The 23,365-nt window shown below is 40.8% G+C and overlaps 1 protein-coding gene across 1 annotated transcript; it reads right to left on the minus strand.

The window, feature by feature from the left end:
- Positions 1–8,916: 8,916 nt before the first annotated feature.
- Positions 8,917–20,204, minus strand: asb7 (ankyrin repeat and SOCS box containing 7). Its single transcript, XM_069659263.1, has 4 exons — positions 20,128–20,204; positions 17,074–17,285; positions 14,293–14,898; positions 8,917–11,114 (listed from the first exon to the last, which is right to left on the minus strand). The coding sequence occupies exons 1-4, from the start codon at positions 20,163–20,165 to the stop codon at positions 10,975–10,977; spliced, it is 996 nt and encodes a 331-aa protein (XP_069515364.1). The 5' UTR covers positions 20,166–20,204; the 3' UTR covers positions 8,917–10,974.
- Positions 20,205–23,365: the final 3,161 nt, after the last annotated feature.

Raw genomic sequence — 23,365 nt, forward strand, 5'->3', positions numbered from 1 at the left:
TTCTGCCTCAGTGGCCGCTGCATCTGGCCAGACGGTGAAGTGCTTTCACCACAAAATGAAGTCTTAATAAAACGGTGCAGATAACAGCTGGTTATACTAACAGGGGTGAATCAGAAAGAGCCTCTTTGTTTAAGCAATAAGCAACAAGATAAAGAGTCCCTTGAGAAAGCCCGGTGGGAAAGAGCCAATGGGAGCTGCTGGAATGCTCCTCCTAAGTACCAGTATGTTTCATTCATCTACAACAACAACGTGCAGGCCGGACTGTGTCTGAATGAGGCCGCCTCAAATCATTCTCTAGGCAGACCCTTTGACCTTTATGGCTGCTCATGTACCTCAGTAATCCACCTGGAAAGTCTCTTTTTTTGTGAGATTTAAAAAGAACAGTTTCAGGTTTGGATTTAGAGAGCCGAGTCAGGCTGTGATTTGTTACTCAGAGGGGCATGATGGGAAAAGGCACTGCAGCTTTCTGACTTCTTTTAACTCTGGGGACAGACAGGATCCTCACATCCTGAGAGTATAGTGCACCATAGGCTGTGATGAGATGGGTGTGCAGGGCCATATCTATTTTGTTTGGTATGATCATAAGAATAATCAAGTTAAGACTCATCAAAGCTGTGAATCAGCCACTTTGCATCAGCCATGGCAGAAACAATTTTAGCTCCTACAACATCAGTGGACAACAACCCCTCACGGCCTTTGGAGTTAGTGTCCATTCAGCCAAGAGAGGACTATAAAGCGCTGACGTCAGACGAAAAGTTCTGGATCACAATCTCCGCTCACAGTCGAGTTCGGCTTACAATATAATGTGTAGAGAGCGGCCCCTATCCTCTCTCTGCTCGTCATCTACAGTAAATGTGGACTGAATGTGTGTGGAGCTCATTAATGCGCATGTGACTCTACGCAGCAGAGAGTAGAGTGGCAGGCAGCTTATCTCCACAGACGCAAAACTAGAGCAAATTGCACTGAACTGCAAAACTACTTGAGCAGTGCCAAGTGATGCTCAATTCACGGCGCTATCAGCGGCTGCGTTCCACCCCTTTGATTCTTCCATCAGACCGCCAGACAGAGAGATGTAATTTCCTCTGCTCCAGAGGCATCATGCTTTACCCAGCTCCAGCCTGCGTCCTGTGAGGTCTGATTGCAGATTCTCAGCCATGGAGACTTACTTCATGGAGCCCCTGACGCAGTTTGTGTGGTGATGTTGGTCCCAGAAGCAGTTTGTAACTCTGTAGTGGAAATGCAACAAAAGAATGGGGGTGATTTTACATCCTAATCTTTTCAGCACTAGGATGCAGATATATGAATGGATCACATGGTTTCTACACAAAAAACTGTCTAGCTTCAGGATTTACTATGAGTCACAGTCCCAATGAATATGTGCAGTAGTGTTTCTCCTGCTGCCTCTGCTTTGAGTTCCTGCTCAGCCCACACACTCTGTGAAGATGTTGCAGATTGTAAAGTGGATTTTCTTGACTTCAGGAAAGTTTTAGAAATATAAAACTATACTACTATATAAAAATATAAAACTTTCTAGTTCGGTCCACCAGTCAGTTAGAACTGAAGAAGCCTTACGGATGAGAGCTGAAACGTCTTCAAGAACTTCAACCAAATCCAGTTGCCTTTTAGATTAAGCTTGGAATTACCATGGAACAACTGTTTGTAAGAGTCAGTGTTGGTTTTATTTGCATCCATGGTCTCCTGACAATACTTTACCCCACATCGTTTTTTATAACGGTTGTCTATTGTGGAGGTGAATGTCCATGGGTATCACCTTGAGCAGTCAGTATTCTCCAAATAAAAACAGTACACAGAGATGAACAGAAAGCATTAAAATCTTATCTGGAGAAACGAGATCCACTTCTCATTGAAACATAACTTACAGGACTCACAATACGTTAATGAAATATGCTACTTCTGATTTGCTTCATCGCGAACCAAATCTAATATGATTCTGAAGGAGCTGTAACAGTTTTCCATCATAGGGGAAATATTTGCTTTCAGTGGGAAAGTATGTAGGAGCTGTATCAGGTGGGAGAGGAAGAAGCATTTAGATATTTTTAGACAGCCCACTGAGCTGTTCAGACTCGTGACAAAGCTGCTATTGTTCCTGCTGTCTGAAGACTCGCTGGCCCACAGAGGGATGGCATTGTTTTATCATGTAATGCTACCAGTGATCTGGTCACTGATAGCACCATGTTAGCTAAAGTAAGAGTATATCACAGAGCACTATTAGGTCACCTCAGCTAAGTGTAGCTCGCTGCTTTTACTGAGAACAAATCCTGAAAACAGCATTATTAAGGCAAAACAGAAACATAACTCTATGTACTGTAAATGAGACAGAGCTCGTCAGAGATTCGGGACAAAATGTCTGTTTGGGGATTACCAATCAAAATATAATGTGTTAAAATTCTAACAGCTTTTCCGAGCTAAGCAGGTCCACACGTGTTACCTCTGAAAGGTAACACTGGGATCGTGTCAGTGTGAGGGGAAGCACCTGAACTGGCTCAGTGGTGATCATTATCAGCTGATACTTCATTTACACACAGGAGGATGTATGTTGTTGGACATTTCCCACCTAAACTATTTGCATATTGAATTTGGTGGTACAAAATGCAATTAAAATAAATTAAATCTGTAATAGTGAGACTTTTTATTGATGATGATACTCAAATAACCCCAAATCAGAAATGACAGCATCTTTGGTTCCTGAGCTGAAAGCCTCTTCAAAAGCTTTTAACAAGAGCCAGGTTTGAAAAGAGGGATGTGCCAGACTGTCATTTTGTATATTTTCACATTTCTCTTGTTGTATTTCTCTTGGATTATTTTGTGTTTTGGAATTTGACTCGTGTCTGACGTTGTAGCATGTTTCTCCTTATAGAAATATTTTGGGCTGTAGTATCTTGTTTGTCTTTGTTGGCCATCGTATAAATCAGATTTAAATTCACAGCAGTTACAAACCCAGGTCTGGAACATTTCTCAGGTGATCAGTGCTGATCGGGGTCTTCTCTGATACACTCGGGTGATGAACGGACTCAGGACCCTCTATAAAAGAATGTGATAGATGGACAATAAAATGCTGACCCTGTCCCCGGTTGGATCGTGTCTGGTAAAGCTGTAAAGACTTTTATCTCAGAAGTTGAACTTGCTGAGCAGTAAAAACTAAAAGGGTAATAATAATTATTAATTATTGTTATTATAATGAACTTTATTTATAAAGCACTTTTCTTAACAAGGTTACAAAGTGCTTGACAGAAAGATAAAAGGAAAGCAGCTAAAAACAACAGAAATATGAGATAGAAGTATGTTAGATTACAAGGCAGTTAAAAACAGAAGATAAATGAAGAATTAATGAATTCAAGTCTTCCTGTAAAAGAAGGTCCTTAGAGTGGATTTAAGTGAAGCTAAGGCTGTGTCCTGTCTTCTTGTGATGGGCAGAGAGATCCACAGTCTGGGGACTCTGACTGCAAAGACCTGCCACCTTTGGTTACCAGACGAGATTTAGGAACAACCAACAGAGCTGCATCCACTGATCTTAGGGAACGCCCAGGCACATAAGGGGTTAAAAGATCTATAATATATTTTGGGGCCAAGCCATTTAGAGTTTTAAAAGTCAATCAATAAAATCTTAAAATCAGTGCGATAAAAAACAGGCAGCCAGTGTAATCTGGCAAGTACAGCGGTGATGTGCTGGTATTTGTGGGTGTATGTTCAAATTTGAGCGGCTGCATTTTGGACCATCTGGAGTCGGAGGAGGGAGCTCTGACTCACACCAGTAATGTGAAGAGAACCAAGTTTGCTATGGAGAACACTGAAGGGATGAGCATGACCAAAAATTCTGACTTCAGATTTGTCTTGATTTAGCTTCAAAAGGTTTTGGGACATCCAGCATTTTACATCACTGAGTCATGAGAATAAGTTGTCTAAGCTGTTAGGGTTATTGGATCGGAGGGGAACATACAGCTGTGTGTCATCTGCATATGAATGATTAGAGATACCATGGCTCTGAATGAGCTGACTGAGTGGTAGTATGTAGATGGAGAACAACAAAGGGCAGAGAACAGATCCTTGCGGTACACCGCAGTTCAAATCGAAAACAGATGAGCTGGTATTTTCCATGACAACTAAGAAGGTTATATTGGACAGGTAGGAGTGTAGAAGTAGCAGCACAGTCCCTCTGAGACCAACCCAGGTTTCAAGACGATGTAGTAGGATGGAATGATCAATGGTATAAAAAGCGAGCTCTAAAACCAGACTGAAAACCTCTAAAACCATTATTGCATTGCATAAAATCATTTAGGTGGGTTATAATGACTCTCTCAAGTACTTTAGATAAAAAAGACAGCTTAGAGATTGGTCTGTGATTGTCGAGTGATAGAGGGTCCAGATTAGGTTTTTTCAGAAGTGGTTGAATGATGGCACGCTTAGGACTGTTTGGAAAAGAGCCGGAGGTGAGAGAACTGTTAATGATCCATAAAATAAAAGGACCAATGGTGGGGAAGATCTTTTTAAATACTTAGTAGGGATTACATCTAACACACAAGTGGAGGAATTCATTTGAGAAATTATTTTGCTGAGGGCTGACAGGGTAGTGGCTTGAAACTGGGGGCAGTAAGTATATAATGATATACTTTATTTTGTAGTATTATAAAAGGATTGTCTCAAATAAAACGAGAGTAACACATGTAAATATGGTTCTACGAATTCTGGATGACCGCCAGAGGCAGTGCTTAGGACTGGATATGGTCTGTCTCATGCATGTGCGAGTCAAGTATATTATATTAACAAAGTCACGTGTGACCTGGGATGATGTAGGGCGCATGATATAAGCCCACATGATCAAAGAAGATCATCCTACAGAACCTTCTCACAAAGACTTCAAGTGAAAGAGAACTCTGGTGGTCATCCAGAATTCATAGAACCTTAGTTACATCCATAACTCTTGTTGTATTTCATTCTTCCTGAATGCCAGAGGTGGTGCTTTAGCAATGGATTAATATTACCAGGATAGTCATGAGGAAACACAGGAAGATCCTCCTTGTTTAGTGGCCCCTTACATTTAGGGGCAAAGGCAGACCCTTTGACCTGTATGGCTGCTCATTTACCTTAATAATCCACCTTGAAAGTATCTGCTTGGAGAGGGCATGCCCCCTCCTACTGCCCTCACAAACAGGCTATCAAAGCGACGAAAGCCAGATGTCACCTGTATATAATACCTTAAGGCCCTTACCAAGCAGAGCAGCTCTGCTTAGACTCATCCTGCAGGCATGAGGGTTCATAGGCTGCCAGCTCTATGACCTGATTAGAGTGGGCAGGTGCAAACCTCTTTAGGAAGAATGATGGTTTGGCCAAAGTGCCACCACTGTGCCTTCTGAGTTCCAGCGGATGCACGCTACACTCACTTACTGGACATGAGTTTCACTGATGTCACTGATGATGCCATTGCAGTAAGAAAAACAACCTTTGCTGAAGGCCCCTTTAGTCTTGACTGCTCTAAAGGCTCAAAGAGGGAGCCGAAAAGCTTTCAGAAGGAAGGAACAAGAAGAACCCTTGACAACCTGTGGGGGGTTTCGTGGCTGATCTCCTTTTAGAAATCGGATCACCAGAGTATGGGACCCTATGGTCTGGTTATCTACTTTGTGATGCCTGGCCCTCCAGGTAGAAGCATAGAGCTTCTTGTCCAATAAAGACTGCAAAAACCACAGTATCATTGGGAAAAGTAATGACGTCAGACGTTGTGAGGTTGGCTGTTACCTGATTGCTCTAGTTTTATCCCTTTTTGAAGTGTTTTTACATTTGATTTTAGTGCATCCTAAAAGTTTAAGTGTCTGAATGTGTTGTCACCTATGGATCTGAACGAGCCTTTAAATCTGAGCTGTGATTACCAGTAGACTTTAATATCAGAACTGTGCTCCTGCCTGCAACCACAGGCTCTTTGTCACTCTTTTTGCCCTCTTGACAACAGCCCAGCTACAGTCCACCTGGCCTCTACACAAATGTCTGCAGAGATGCATCACTTTGGCTATGGACAGAAGCATACACCCCAGAGGTTTGCAGGGACTGTGACAGGGCTAATATGATGTGGGAAAGGGAGTTCCCAGCATAGCCCATGCGTGCCACTGTCTTGTAGCACTTCACTGAAAGGTCATCTGTAATGCAACACTGTGGCCTTGGACAGCAATCTTCAGGTCACAAGGCCTCATCAGGTCATGCGATGAGGGTGGCAATAGCTGGCTCTATGGCTGGCATCTGGTCCAGACCATAACTGCCAGCATTTTGTATGCCAAAGACAGAGACTTTGGGTCTGGCCAGCATTCGTGGAGCTCTTCAATGTATCGTTGAGTGGTCAACATAGAAAAAGCAGTGGTCCTTACTCTTCTGCATTTAAAGCAACACCAGAAGGTTGCAGCTGCTTTTGATGAAATATACTCGACCTGCACATGCACGAGGTGGATCATATCCAGTGCTAAAGCATCGCCTCCAGCTTTAAGGATGAATAAAATAGAACCCCCTTTACCTCTGACAAAATGTTGATCATACTCACAAAAACAAACCAACTAAACAAACAGCTGACAAATGTTACCTCTAGTTTATTGACACTTTGTTTTTTACATTTCAAAATCTGCATATTCTGTACATTCAGTAGTTAATGGTGTGGAAGACTTACAGCCATATGAAAGCCACATAAGACAACTATGAAGTATTTCCCTGACTGTAACGACCAAAGTCTGCAGAGGAACTGATTGGAGAGGCAGTCAATGACAGACGCAGTCACACACAATACAAAACTAGCATAACTAACGTATCAAAACCAGAATCAGAAGAATCATGGACAGTATGGCGCATGAAACAGAAGTGAAATGTGGTGGAGGACACAATGAGCACACTTTGAAATGCTGCATTATTAAAATGACGGGTGTGTAAAAAGGGCCGTAGCTGCAACCAGATATCAAGAATGGACCATCCAAAGATTTAGCAGTAATTATTTAAATCAGTTGGATTAAAGACGTGAGTAAAACTAAATCTGGACAAACATAATAACCGGGATACGCCCACTGTTGTCAAACTATCGCTGGTTTTGTTAAAGTACAATTTGAGCGGCTGCCTCTTTTTGAAGAGAATTGACTCAGATTGATTCAGATGATACTTCCAAAAAACAAATTCTAAGCAGGCTGACAAAGTAGTATACCAGAGATGAACTCCAAACTTTCTAAAATTGCTAACGTGATGACCGACTATAGCCAAACATGAAATAATTACATAGTGGTCACCAAAATGAATGAAGGTTCCTCGTATTTAACTCCGTGGGAGAACAAATTATGGTTTTAATCTGTGACATCAATTTGGAGGCAGCTCAGATTGTGCGATGACACTTTGGTGAATCCAGATGAAAAGAGAAGAGATACATGCAGGCAGAGAAACGGAGAGTCACCAAGTCACATCATGTTTTATAAAAAGTAGCAAAACACAAGCATTTCAATAGATGGTATCTGTGTGTTAATGGGCTTATGTATTCTGTCATTTTCTGCTTTATTCTCAAAGCAGCAGTCACCCTGTGAGAAATTGGTCCTTAGTCCCACCCAAAACAGCAGCACTTCATTAAGGGCTTACAACACAACTGGAATAATGTCTTGCATTCTGCATGTGTAGGCAGTAGTGGCCAGAGAGCTTGTAATTAGTTTACTGCATTCAAGCTTAAATTATGACTGATAAACCGAATCAGGAAGAGGATGTGGGTGTCTGTGTCATCAGTTCCCAAAGTCTCAGATTCTGCCTGTACACGCTACAACACAACAAGAGTTGCTACAGGGTCAGAAGTGTTTCCAGCGGTCTCAGTTTTAGAGGCTCTAAAACGCCGGAGTCGTGCGGTTGGTTGACATACACGTAGCACAAGAGAAATAGTTTGGAGGTAGCTTTCATAGCTCTATAGACCAGTTCGTTTTTAAAAACTAGTGGGTCCCTGTTTTGTTGTATTGTTTCACACTATTCCAATGTACCCAGCGGCACTAATGCTACAGAAACACACTGCTTGGCAACAAAAAGGCAAAGAAGATAAAGGCTAGCTCGTAATCATGGATATAGGGCTTCTGATTTTGGCGGTAATGTTTGAAAATCTCGACTCAGGCCTTGATATGCTGTTTTAAAAATCCAAGACTTCATCAATATAGAGTCTAGAGCTTGAGAGGAAGAAACACCAGCATATGGGCCGCATACCCACGTACTGAAGTAAAGCAGGAAGCTGGGAGATTTTTTGAGCATCAATTCTTGCTGGACTGAATAGGTGCCATCTTTGTGTCCTATACCCAAGTCTGAATAAAACATCCATCTTCTGCACTTCTATGTTGTTTTGAAACACAAACTCGTGCTACATTTACATCTAGCACCCACACCTTGTCATTCCTTGTCATTAGTCATGTCTCCCTCCCTGATTGGTTATGCCCCTATCACATGACCTTAATCCAGCAGACAAAAATCATGTCTGCTAGTGGTGGTTAACTCAACATGAACTACTTATATCAGGCTTGTGTGCCTCTGATGTTGTGCAGTTAAATACTGTATTTTCTAATCCTGCCACTGCCTACATGTGCAGGAGGGATGATATTTTTCGAGTCATTCCTCTGTGCAGCAATGGTATCAGCCCGACATAAAGCGCCACAGTTTTGGGTGAGAGAACCAGTGCCTGTTTTATGTGTTCCCATTTATACCAGCAACACACATGCCCAGTGTCCGCGGTCAAAGCCACTAAATGAAGTGTCGATGTAGCCTAAACTTGTAGTGTTCAAACTTGGCTTAGCAATGGTTTTGTAATGATGGCAATGCACTCAACACTTTCAGAATTACTCACACATTGTGTGTATGCTTAATGTCGACATAACCTTTGTTAAAGTAAAAAAACACACGTCTTTGTCCCATATTAAACACTGCCTGTTTGTAACTGATTTTTAATCCAATGTCTCTGTTTATCTGCACAGTGCACAACGTTCTGCAGAGCTGCAGACAAACGTGCAAGTTTAAACATTAAAATGACATGTTAATGCTGCCGAAGATTGTAAAAAAAAAAAAAACAACTTAAGTGGCCATATAATAACATCACTATGCATTTCAAAACATGCAGAGACAAAAGAAATCCTGCTGTGTAGGCAGTATTCAAACCCCAAATCCTATGTTTTATTTTAAATTGTCAAAATTAAAAATTCACAGTATAATCTCCACAACAGTTACCTGCAAGAGATGATGAATTTTAAGAAAGCACCCAACATTTCTGATTGAAAAATAAAAGAACACTTGATTCCAAATTATTTTTGTACAACAGAGTATTTGAACTCAGACACACAGAAAAGAAATACTCGAGTCACACCAAACAGATCACAACACTTCCAAACTTTAAATACAATAAGAATACCAGAGGTCATTGCTTAAATAAATTCTACAAAAATATCTGTTGTACATGTAAATATATTTACATTGACTGTAGCTTCTAGTGATTGTGTCAAAGTGTTACCCAGAACTATTACTACTATTCATGATTCCACGAACAGCTGCTTCAGTGAGTAAACGTGTTGCATTCAGAACAGATGTCCATCACTCCAAACTCAGACGTACGGCACATGATGAGGGAATGGAAAACCTGCTTGATTTAAAGTTGACTACAGCAGAACAGTTCAACTGGTTCAAATATCCAAGCATTGCAATGAGTTCCAAAACCATTTGCATGTCATATTCTTGCTTGTGTCATTATAAAAATAAAAATTATCTGTGAACTGAGTTTTACTTATAAAAAAAAAGACCTTAAGGAGGAATTCTGGCATTCTTTTCAACCTGGGCCCTATTTAGACATATTTGGTTTCTTAATGACGTATCAGAAGCATTTGCTCCCAAGGGTTGCTTTAGCTCCTCATTAAGAACGTCCACTTACAGTTCTTGTTTTTGTCACAGACTGATTGTTATTCTACGATTCACAGGAAGAGTAAGATTCCTTTAAACCACAAGCAGCTTTAAACGTGTCTTTTAAAGCCACCAGACTCCACTGACATAAACAGTCATTTTACCTCACAGAACAGGGAGTTACTGGTCTACTGCTGCAGGTAGACAATCAGGGTGGCCCTGTGATTGACTGGTGATCAGTCCAGGGTTCAACCCCGCCTCTTGCCCAATGACAGCTGGGATAGGGTCCAGCCCCCCGCGACCCTGAACAGGATACACGTTATAGAAAATGGATGGATGGACAGTCAGGGTGCATTTGCCCTGAAAGATCACATTGCATCCTTTACAGCCCATTTAGAGGCTGCCAGCTGAAGAAATCTACTGCAGGGATTCAAAAACGTACTGTTCAAAAATATTTTAAAGATATGCAAAAATAGGTCCCAGGTTTAAAATACTGGACTTCCACTTGAAGCAATGTTTGAGTAAATCCAATCTGGTGCATCATCTTATCTAAGAAGCACACCCCGACTTTGTTAACGCATCCTGTAGCAGCCCTAAACCTCCGTGTTTCCTTGCAGCTTACTGAATTTTGAATTTCACAGAGGGATCATTTTGTAGCTTAACTTTTATTTCGCTTCCCTTTATCCATTCAACAGAAGTGCTTTTTAGCATCACTATTGAATAATTAAACTAAATCAGGGAGTGGACCATTTACATCAGTTATAATACAAATCCAAACCAGCAAGGATAACATCATGCACAATTTTTTGGGTAACAGTAGCAATGCTTTTTGCAATCAAAGTTTCCTTTTCTGAAAACAACAGAGTTGCTTACATGAGGTGGATCAATTTCCATTTTTCAAGCAACTAAAACTTTTCTTAAATCAAGAACAGGAGCAGAAACTCTTCAATGTGCTGAACTGGATGAACAAAATAGACATCAGCATGTATAGAACAGACCTGTGGACCTTTCCTCCAGACAAGGAGCAGAGTTTTTGCATAGTCTTTATAACTGACAGCAGAGAGTTTTTATCACCCTCTCCTCTTCCAGTCTTCACACATTGTCAAACTTATGTTTTAAATAGTCTTTCATGACCTTTGCAATTGGCAGATCCTCCAAGAATTTCAGGCTCTGAAGGCCAATGCAGTGACGGATTTTTATTCGGCACAAGTCTTGTAGAGTCCGAGGTTGTCCTGAAAGAGAGTCAGAAACAGTTTTGATTAAAACACCTGAGAGGGAGCTCATCACTGCGGGCCATTTTATCAATTCAGCGAACAAAAATCCTCCATCTAGTTTAAGTTAGAGCTTGCAGGTCCCAAAGCCCCACTCGAGAGCGTGGGAGAGAGAATTTTAAACTGCCAGTTTAGGTTACTGGGAGACCAAAGCAGATATTAAAACACCTCAAGAACAATTAACACTGAAGAAATACAAACAGAAAAACATACCGAGCACACAAAATGAAAGCTCTCAGCCCCTCCTGAAGTACTTTGTCCACCAAAGAGCATCTGAGAAATTCTTCAAGTGGCATCTGTAGCGTTAGTGTAATAAGCCCAAGTTAGGCTACAAAGTAAAGTAAGCCCTGTGAGGGATCAAGTTAACTAGCAACTGCCAGCATCTGCCATTAAATTCTGACAATAATAAACTCTCAAACTGCCAATAAGCTAGAGTCATTTTCTGCATACAGTTTGTATCCGAATTAAATGATGCATTATTTGCTGCAGTTTACAGTTCAGCATGTTTTACAGTATAAAGTTCTGACTTTGGCATCTTCTAGTGGAAGTATCATTGTCACTGAATTCCACCTCCACATGCTCTACATGAAAAACGAAGCCTCTTTCTGTACAGTCTCCTAACAGCGCTCCAAAAGACAGGAACCAGTTTCCCACTCTGTTATCTGCTGTATGCAAACAGTGGGAAGAATCCCCTTTTTTCCAGGAAGTGGTGTGTGTGTGTGTGTGTGTGTGTGTGTGTGTGTGTGGGGGGGGGGGTATTATCAGCCTGAAGCAGAGCCTGACTCCTCCGTCATGGACACAGAAACATCCGGAAGCTGAGACAGGTGGATAAACCATAGGAAAAGTCCAGGAGAGTTTACTCAGTTACTCAACTATTGATTTAACAGAGCCATTGGGGTACAGCAAATTATCGTTGTTAGCAACTATTGCTTGACTAACTCTGGCTACTGGCATGTAGATGTCTTCAGACTCTTATCAAACATGGGGAAACATCCACCCAGATGGTTCACAAATGTTTGAGTTACAACTTAACAATCTAACTTTTGATTGTACCGGACCTTTTCTGACCGCCGAGTACGTATTAAGTTGAACAGATAAACCTCCACAGAGGAGTTTATTAAACTGTGACACCTGGTTATCGCTGTCACCACACAAATACATTCAAAATGGCTGACTTCATGTTGGGTTAAGGAAATGGCACCAAGAGACTTTAGGTTAAGATCTCAGGCAGTTACACAAAAAAGTAAAGTAGGGGCTATTTTGTCGTGGGTGGCGCTCAGGAGCCATTTTGAAACGCACTGACATCAAGATCAGGGATCAGATCTGGCCACAGTTTAGGACGTCAGTCCTACTGGGCCTCTGACCACATGGGGGGGATCTGGTGGTGCTATCACCATAACTTTGCTAGCGTTTGTTGGCGTATACACATGTTCAGGCCTGGGCTGTTACTAAATGTGAAATGTGGGTCTGATTAAACTGCCACAGCCACGACCTTTGGTGAAGATCGGGATTTGGAGGTTGGGCAGGTTCCAACAGATTCAATAGCTTCATCCAATAGGCTGGATGAAGTGCCTCGGAGGTTTTTGCACTGAAAGCATTATTGTTGGTCTTGACCTAAGACATGCCTTTGAACTTTCACACTGCAGGGGGCTATATATTGTAACTCTTATAGGGGGCGCTATAGATATAGATTTGGCCACATCCAGGCACATCCACTAGAGCCCCTTTAAGATGATTAATAACATGCAAATGACTTTGGCATTTATCAAAAGAACAGTACTGCCTTTTGCATGAGTAAGCTAATTACTTCCCCTAACTTTACTCCCCCACCATGAAGGACATAAAACAGATAAGGTAGGTCCTACTACTGTATCTGACAAGAGAAAAACCTATACAGGGAGCCACAGTGACATGTGCAGCGGTTGAAAAGAGCTGGGTGCCTGTCATTCTGTGTGGGACAAGCCTTTCATGCTGTATGAGTTAATCCAGGAGGCAGAGGTGTAATCAATAACCCAGCAGATATGTGATCTGGCTGAGGGTTTGGACGCTCTGAAAGGGCTTGTCAGAATCAGTGAACAGCCCTTTGATATCTTTGATATCAAAGTTGAGGGGGTAGGAGGAATGCAGCCATTGTTCCCTCTAAATCATAATGCTCCAGGTAATGTGCTCTCCTGTTCATCCAACCTGGGATTGTTCTGTGACTGAACACTGCTCATTATAACCTCGTGTTGGCAAGCAGCCGTCTTTCTCTCTATACATTTCTCACATTTTTCCTCCTCTCAACTTACAATAAAAACCTCTGTCAATTTTTCTATTAAACTTGGAATCCATCTCTACACCCCACCCATCTCCACAGCTTTCTTTTCATGATTAAGGACTTTAACTTCCCATGTCAGCAGCACTAGCAAACAAGCAAGTGAACCTGGCTAGTATCCAGGCTTACAGGTACAGTGTTCACTTTCAAATTAAAGGGAAATTCTGGTATTCTTAAGCACGGGCCCTAATTATTTCTAATCATTCTGTGTTCTTAACAGTACCTGTAAAAAGTGTTGGAATTGCTCCAGTAGATTGTTTCAGTGATGTACTCCCCTCTGGGACAACTGTTCCCGATCAAAGTACGTCCACGTAAAGTTCTTGTTTTTGCCACCGACAGGCTCAGATTGTAAGGGTCTGATACAATGTCACTCTGGGTATCCTTTCTGATCTTTTTTTTTTAAAATAACAAACAGCTGTTACATCACTCTCTTCAAAGCCACCAGACTCCATTGACAAAAACTAAAATAACTGTAGGGATCCTTTCTGTAATGTTGTCAGACACAGAATAACACTTTAGTGGAGGAATCCAGCACATTTGACCTCTAGGATTAAGCTGCAGCCATTAGAGCCTGTTTCACTGCTGAATAAATCTACTGGAGCTATCCAAAACGTTCTGTCACTATTAGTCATTAAGACCCTGAATCATGCATCAACTGAACAAGTTTAAAAATACTGGAATGACTCTACTAATATGTTTATTATTATGACCAATTACTCATTTTAGAATGATACTGTTTTTTTTTGTTCTCACACATTTAGTGAAACAGGTAGGTAACAGTGTAGGGCATGCTTGTGTGAGACTTGGTGTGTTGGTGAGACTCACTGGTGACCTCCTGCAGAAAGTCCAGGCAGGGCCGGCTGATCCCCGACATGCTAACAGATACAGCTACCGGTGTCTGTCCCTCATAGTTCCTGGTGTTGGTATCGGCCCCGTACATGTAGAGCATCTGGGCGCACAACACATCATCCCTGAGGGCCGACAGGTGCAGGGGGGTCTGACCGTCTTCAAGCCGTCCCAGATTAGTGTCCGCTCCCCTCTGCAGAAACATGCGGCAGTATGAGTGATTGCCTTTGATGACGGCATATCGCAGCAGGAAGCCGTTTTGAATGTCAATGTTGGCGCTGTGGTCCAACAGGATCCGTACGCAGCTGGAACGCTCACGAATGATGGCCAGCTGCAGAGGTGTGGTCCCTTTGTCACTCAGCGGGTCCACCTCGGCCCTGAACTCGAGGAGGAGGCGTACAAACGAGTCTCGGCCGTAGTGGGCGGCTACATGAAGCGGCGTCCAGCCATCGTTGCTCTTTGCATTTATAATGTCACTGCGAAACTCAGATTCCAGCATCAGTCGGGCAATGCGTGCTCTACCGTGCATCGCAGCGTAGTGAAGTGCTGTGAAGCCTCCGATGAAATCCTTCACTGTGGGGTCAGCTGCACACAGAGGGGACAGAGAGGGAAACAAGAGAACAGTCACACACAGCAGGAGTCCTTCTTAGAGGCTGTGGTGAAATGACCTGGGATCAGCTGGGACTCCACCTGAAATTTCATCTGCCACAAAGAACCCCTCTGCTCTCAGGAGGAGACTTCTTCTTAAAACACTTTGGGACTTGTGCTTTGGTAAGAACAGGATTTACTCACACTCATGATCACACTTACACACGTGTGAGTGTTTTCTTCAACCCTTCAGTGACATAGTATTATAGAACTGAAAGCACAGTAATATTTTCACCATTTATAGTATTTTAAATAATTTGTTTTAATATTTTACAAAGCATTATCGCCTTTTAAAACAGTGGTTCTCAAAGTGGGGTCTGCAAACCATAGCCTGGGGGCCCACGAAATAATTATAATAAATTTATAATAAATTATAAAATGGTGCTGTATCATTAAAAACTGCATGTCTACAGGTGAGGACCATTTGCACCAATGAAACAAGCGTATTGTGTCCATTACTCCCACCCATGTTAGCTTTGGACCAATACAAACGGATCTGATTGAGACACCTCACATCAGTCTGTCATGAATCACTCAGCTCACTCAGCTCACTCAGGTTGCAGATCTGAAAGCTTTTAAGATCAATTACTTGAAAAGTATAAATGCTTTCAAGTTGAGTCCACAAGCAGTTTGAAGTATACAAGTGGTATTAACATGATTCAAAATAAAACATTTTTCTGTTTATCATTATGAAACAGATCTGAAGTATTTAGGTTGATATGTTTTACAAAACAAATGGTTCCAGTGACATCAAAGACTGCAAATGGTAGTAAGCATATGCTTAATCAGTGTTATGATTATGATTACAATTTTTGTTCTGTCTATTTGGAACCAGTGGATCAAATAATCACGAAACTTTTTTTTCTTGTAGAAAAGAAATGAGCGTCAAACAGAACTGCTGTGACCTCTTCAGACACGTGAGGCGGAGAGCACGATTAATAGCATCCCATTCATCTTGTTGTCTGTATTATACATTTTCAATCCATTATGATGCTGCTGACAGTTAGTCTGCTCATAGCTTCATGCTCTATTTCAGAACTACTAAAGTGTTTCTTGATTAGAGTCTGTTTTTTTTTATCTGGGCATTCTTGACTTCTCTCTACTTTTCTTTTCAATTTCCAGGTGACGTCTGTGTGCACATGAAAGCCTGCGTTCAACTTTGATCTTTAGAAATAAAACATCAGAAGATACTGGTGAATGAAGTCCACTGTCTTCGCCTACAGCTTGCTCCCGTTGTTACACTTGTGACAGCGTACCAGGAGATTAAACACATCTAAACATTGTCACAAGGCAGCAGATACTTAACATTTTCAACCTTCTTTTTAACTTTTCATATTTATGTTAAATGGACATGTAACACATGCCTTAGATCAAGAGACAGAACGACAGTTTTAGGCATTAGAATCAAGTATTAGTCCAGGATATTACATATGTATATACTGCATGTTTCTTTTGAGGAACGTCTTATTTAAGAGGAATAGTTTCACTATGCTAGTAACTGCAGCTGAAGGCTGTTCCTGAAAAGTGCCGTTAGGTGTTCAAACACACTGGCCAGCATTCCCTGTCAGACATTTGATCACTTTTACCGAATGTTATTTGAACTTAACAGTTTAAAGAAATTAAATTCTTAAAATATCAGAAATTGGTCAACTTTGAGGGCACAGGAGTATGCGTTCAGTCACACACAATACTTCATGCCTCTCTGGCCTGTGTTTCAAACACCATTAAGAACACCCTGCATGTATGAAATTTATAGTTTGGAAAAGTCTAGAATCACAAATATTTATCCATACTCTGTTCTTTTTTTACATACTCATCCACACCTGCAAATGACCTAAATCTGATTTTGCACTTTCCAGACTGCAGAGGAACTCTGAGCATCACTATATATATACATGTTAAATGATGTTTTCTTGATCACATTCCCGAGTCAAAGTCTTTAAAGGGCACTTTTGTCAGGCTCTTTCACGTATACACAGATGAAGACCTTGTTTGTGACATAAAATACTTGGATCTGTTTACAGGGAGAGGAATAGGGCTTTCTCCTCCTGTAAGATAGCACCCTCTAGTGTTTGTAGAGAAAACAGATAATATAAAGACAAAGCCTCTGACCTCCATGCTCCAGAAAGACTCGCACACATCTCTCTTTTCCTTTGGCAGCAGAGAAGTGGAGCAGCGTCCAGCCGTTGGCATCTCGGATCTTAGGCGAGTATCCTTGCTCCAGCATTCTGCGGACGGTGCAGACGTCCCCTGCTGCCACCGCAGCCTGAATCTGCAGCTCCTCATGAAGCTCAGGGTTCCTTCTGCAGTGATGGTTCAGCATCCTGTCACATGTTGGAGAGGGAACGTTAATCTCTGCCAAACATCTCGAAGGTTCTACTAAAGTGAAGCTTCTGACTCAACCATCCAAAAGTTTCGCACGTAGGAGCTATTTCAACTTAAAGTCTGATGCACACCTGGAGGTGCTGAAGAGAATGAAGTCCTGTAAATCAAGGCAGTGAACTCCTGCACATTGTCTGAACTGAAGACGTGTCTTGGTCTTGGACAAAATGTGCAATAATGATGATGATAATCTTTACACACAGGCTGCGGGCTGCAATAACCAATAATAACAAAGAGACTAACACAATCATAACCCAACCTGTACTGCTGTACTGAAAGGACAAAAAGAAGTAGGAGGGTTCAACAACTGACATTATATTGTGTGATGATTCTACAAATTGTTAAAGTAGAAAAGCGCTCCCAGCAGAGTTCGACCATCACTGACACACGGGTCTCCAGAGGCCTACAAAGCAGGATTTGTGGTTATCAAGGAGAAGTCAGGGTCAACTCTGGGTTTTCAGTATATGAAGGTGGTTCACTTCTTATGGCGGTACGTGGTGGAGCCCATGGTGTTCAGACACCGGCAGAGCACTTTGGCTTTCCTGTTTGATTTTTCAAATGAAATATAGGTATGAAAGATATTCATTGTGCTTTACTGATCCTACAGCAGAGACCCATCAAAGCACTGCAGCCGTGTACTTGCTTAGAAGATATAAACATAAGCCTACCCAGCGCTGTGAATAATGTATCTATTTTAAGTGTAATATGAGCATTTACAGAGTCAGTGATTTTTTTCCACCTGTTGTCCTTCTTACATTTGGCAGCTGTGTTGCTCTCAGTCTGGATTATGTGCTAACTTCTACATGTTTTATGCGATTACCGTTTTCTCCAAGTGTGTAAAGTACGACACTCAGCATGTGACCAACCACAGACATGAACAAGTCTGTCTGAACTTCGTAGTATAGGCTTCTGTTTGAAGAGAAACAGCTTCACTGTGACTGCTGTGGAGCTCGCAGAAACATGCACTGCTACGCCCATCCAGCTGAAATACCATGATTTAGGTAGACCTGGGAACACTATCTCCCTCTTCCTCCCAATCAGAGACAAGTTAAATGTCACTGAGCTTTCCCTCACAGTCAAGTAAAATAATAATGTTCCTGACAGCGAAGAGTCAGATGTCGTACAGACAGCTTTCGTTTGAGCCTGTTTATAACAAATTGTCTGTTAGTGCAGCAGCTAGCACACTGTGCTTCTGTAAATATAGCAGAGACTGCACAGAAAGGCAGATTAAAATGTCACTTAAGAACTCTGAGAACTAGAGAACATGCTGTGTGTTCTGTGAAACCCGGTTGTCGTGACAAAAACTAGTATGAAAGGCAGCTAAGCAGCAGCTACATGTTATATACAATGAATTTATTTCTGAAGAAAAGAGCAGAATGATGCCATATGTTCAGTGTTCACTGGCATCTGACAGTAAGATGCTGAAGTTTATAGTTTATGAGTGTGAGTGGTCAATGATGTCTGAGACCTGCAGGTAGAGGCATTTTCATGAAGTGATTTCTGCATAAGTTTGAAATGTTTCTGTGATTAATCTCTCAGTTTCTCTGAGCCGCCGTCGGGGCGGCTCAGCGGTAGAGTCGGTCGTCTCTCAATCAGAAGGTTGGGGTTCGATCCCTGACTGCTACAGTCACATGTTGAAGTGTCCTTGGGCAAGACATCAAATTGCTCCTGGTGGCAGGCCATCGGGTATGAATGGGCATTGATCTCACTTAGGCCTTTGCCATCAGTGTGTGAATGTGTGTGTGAAAGGGTGAATGTGACATGTAGAGTGGCAAAGGCTAGAAAAGCGCTATATAAGCACAGTCCATTTACTATTGAAATTACTTGGTGACTGTCAGTGGATTTATTCAGTCTGATATGATACATCTGTGTGATTGTTTTGGCTGACAGCCAACATGTCAAACAGCCCTCAGCAGGGCAGTCACTTCAGTCTAATGTGTTCATAACACCATAGTTTAACCAACATCCCTTTATTATATTTAGTTAACTTTCCTTTAAATATAAATTATTTCAGGAACACGACTTCTTCCATGAAGCCTCCATCATGACTGGTGGCTTTTGGGGACGAATTCTGATAAACAAGTTTATAAAACATCCTATTGGTGCCGAAACAACAACAACAACAAAAAACTACATTAGTTTACCACCATGCTTGTGTTTTCTTTATGGTTCCAAACATGGTGTAACTTTTATAACTGAATAATAAGAGTTTATCATAATGTCCTTAATGAACTCTATCATGTTAACGTTCAATCAAAGATTTGTTATAAAGGAGTGAGCAAGATCGATGTACTCATTCATTGATCAACAAGCCCATAAAAGCTAAACATCAGTTCTTATCTTTAAGATGCACCATTGTTTTGAAATTCCTACGGCACGCCTGGGTCACCGTTTCCCTCCAAGCCTGCCTCCTCTTCAGGAAGGTTCAGAAGGTACTAATTTATTCCTCCATCTACTTCTTAATGCCCATCCTCTGGGTTATTATTTGGGTCCTTGGCTTTAAATAACACATCCCTGCAAAACTGCTTTGCTCTTCATCACACTTACATAAAGTGAAATACATAAATCACTCATATTTTATGTATTATATTTATAATATACTATCTTTATCTCATTTCATTTAGGAGTTCTGCTCTTTACTTGCTTTCTTTTAATGCCATTTCCAAATTGGCTGTCATGCCCCAAACCAACAGGCCAATTCCTTGTGTAATGTGTAATCCTACTTGGCAATGAACCCAATTGTGATTGAAGTAGAAGGACACGAAGATAGAAATCAAACCATACCTTTTGACAAGCTGCAGAGATGTGCTTCTCTTAGTCATATCGGAGCTGCACCTGTAAATATACAGCTGCACTACAGGAGAAACTGCACCTGGGTTTCCTGTAACACACAAATAAACACAAAGTAAGCAAAACAAGGTGGGGAGCTGTGAATACTGACATTATCACATAATATTCTTTAATATCCAGTAAACTTCACAGATTATTATATACTTGTTATACTTGATATATTACTCTAACTTACAACAGTAATAACAAAGACAAATGAGAGAGCAAAGTTTCACATGAGCACCTTGCTAACAGACATGTCTCTTTACATCTGAGCCATACAGTATATCACACGTTTACAATTAGCTAGCCCCGGTTTAAAACTAATGACTGAAGCGTAACAAGGCAGGAAACTTTACAGCGCATATAACGTTAGTGTCGGCACAATAAACATTTTCAGTTGCTTAAACGGCTGATGAAAAACAATGGACAATGGAATGGCTATATTTTCTACCATAACAAGTAAACAATAACGATAACAAACAAAACCCCAGGTAGCCAAACAAGCAGCTGAAGACAAGACATCTCAGACATACAGAAAAAGGTATTGAACGTCAGGTTCCTCGACAAAAACCCTTAATTGTAGCTTATATTCATCCCAGGTTGTAAGCTAACGCTGTTTAGCCAGCAAGCTAACAAACTCAATACCGATAGCCTGCTAGCTTGTGTTCACATTTTTTCTGTTGTGAAGAGATAAACCTCAGTATACTGCGTGCATCGATATTAAAGTTGACTCTATTTATTCACTGACAAACATAACAGCACTGATACAATAAAACAAAGACTTACTTGACAGACACTAAGCCGACGTTTCACTCAGCCAATCAGCTTCCAGACGGGAAGAATGCGAGGAGTCAAAGCTGCATTTTCGTGCGCTCTTCAACTCAAATCTAACACTTTACCTTAATGTTATCTATTCAAAGTTCCCTAGATGTCAGTCTCGACCATGATCAGCATCATTTCGCTGTTGAACAGTAAGCTTTCACAACAAAGTCTCTCTGAGTTTGACCCTAGCAGCAAAAACAATAAAACTTCCACCTCCAACCCTTCACAATAAAAGCATAACTTCCTCAAACATTCCTCTTCTTCTTCTCATTGGGAATTTACGGCAGTTCGCATCTACGATGATGCATTACTGCCACCCTTAGGTATACATTATCCTCTAAAATTCGTCTCTCCAGTTCAGTCGTTTTAAAAAAAAAATGCAATGTCCCTTTATTCCCTGAAAAGTTTTCTATACATTTTAATACGTTTCACATTATTTCCCGTAATTGTGTCATCTGTAGGCGCCTAATCGTCTTTCATGTGTACGTTTTTCGGATGAACTGGATTGGATTAACTTTACAAAGCAGTCATGTGCCTAAAATTAGATACATCTCCAGGCCCAGATGGGCTGAGAGCTAACTTTTATAGACACTTTTGGGATCTGCTCAGAAATGTCCTTTTCCAAGTCTTTAGAGAGGCCACAAATAACTTGTCACTAGCAAATAGCATGAAACAATGCATTATCACACTCATACCAAAACCTGGTAAAGATAATAATTTTTTAGATAACTATCGTTCAATTTCGCTTTTAAACAATGATTATAAATTACTGACCTATATACACCAACAGATTAAAAAGATGGCTGAATCAAACAGGATTTGTAAGCAATAGGTCCATACCAACATAAGACTAGTGTAGGACCTTTTGGACTACAATTATCTCATAGAAGATAAAGGATTTATTTTATTCCTTGACTTCTACATGGCATTTGATATGCTAGAACACCAATTTTTGTTTAAAGTCCTGAGAATGTATGGTTTTGGACCTTGCTTCTGTAACATAATTTCATCTTTTTACAGTGACACAACTTAGTAGCGCTCTCTCAAGGTACCTCCCCTCGTTTTACGATCAATAGAGGAGTGAAACAAGGCTGTAACATTTCCCCATTCCTATTCATTCTGGCAGCACAAATGTTAGCCTTGCTCAGTAAAAACTCAAATATCTAAAAATTACATATCTGTGGAGAACAAGTGGTAAAAAGCCGACGATACCACAATCTTCTTAAAAAATTTAGAACAAATTCCCAAAGTCTCTGAGTTGGTTGATATGTTCTCTAAAGCATCAGGCTTAACACTCAGCCACAGTCAATGTGAATTAATGGCCACACATGAGTGTAACCTGAGAGAGGCTTATAATATCCCTATCAAAGTTTCAGTGAAATATCTTGGAATCTATATCACCAAAGTTACAACTGTCAGCTGAATCTTACATATACAAGACAAAATGAATGAATGCAAGTTTAAGCTAATTAAGCTAAATATGTGGCTACAAAGGGACCTGACAGTGTTTGGAAGGACGTACCTTAATAAAATGGAATCCATAACAAAATGCATTTATCCCGCAACTGTTGACCAAGGACTCTGGTTATCTTGTGAAAACTTCTGCTTGAAATACAGTGTAAGCTGCACACACACTGAATTTGATCAGGCGATCAAATTATTCCCATTTCAGTTAGATTATTAGTTCATAACATACTGTTTGTAAATGGGATTTGTTTCACTTGGTCCATTTGGTATGGAGTGTGGACCTACATGGGTCCATTTTATTATGCTGTTGATGCTGTTGTTTAACCTCTCATCTACAGGTCCCATCAGGTTTTACATTTACAATCGCTTTAAACAATTCATTTTTTAAATCAATTAATTAGGGTCCCCATACAGTTTACAACTAAAAGGAATAGCCTACATATACATAAACACCCTGCAAGCAAGTGAAAGCAAAACAAGTAATACAATTAAAATAGCATATCAAATTATAGTAAAACAAACACATTAACACCTATTTATAATAAAGGAATGTTATCTAAAATTATGAAAAACAAATTATAAACACCACATTAAAACAATTAAGGGATGTTGAAAAGGAATAAGCTGTAATGAAAGTGAATAAATGATGGGTTTCCATCTTGATTAAAAGATCTTATGTCTGATAAATAAGACAGTGTAAGTACAAGACTAGCTTGCATTGCTAGCCAGTGAAGAGAGGCCATTATGGCTGCTACATGATCAAATGTTTTGTTTTATGTTAAGATATCTGCAGCATTTTGAACAGGCTGAATGCTTACCATAGCAAAACTAGTAAGCCCAGAGAAAATTGTATTGCAAAAATCCAGCCAGGAAGATAGATGTTCAGTTTCAGATAGAGCAA

This window comes from Semicossyphus pulcher, unplaced genomic scaffold (genome assembly GCF_022749685.1).
Source record: "Semicossyphus pulcher isolate SPU_LCO1_2020_fin unplaced genomic scaffold, fSemPul1.0.p SCAF_1, whole genome shotgun sequence".
In the NCBI taxonomy this organism is placed as follows: Eukaryota; Metazoa; Chordata; class Actinopteri; order Labriformes; family Labridae; genus Semicossyphus; species Semicossyphus pulcher.

Bases quoted from the DNA above. Each gene is read 5' to 3' on its own strand.
- asb7 (XM_069659263.1), bottom strand. From the start codon at position 20,165: ATGACTAAGAGAAGCACATCTCTGCAGCTTGTCAAAAG. The intron at 17,286-20,127 runs GTATGGTTTGAT...AACATGTGACAG, and splicing joins TCTCTGCAGCTTGTCAAAAG to GATGCTGAACCATCACTGCA. The intron at 11,115-14,292 runs GTGAGTCTCACC...ACTCTCTTTCAG, and splicing joins CTTTCTGCAGGAGGTCACCA to GACAACCTCGGACTCTACAA.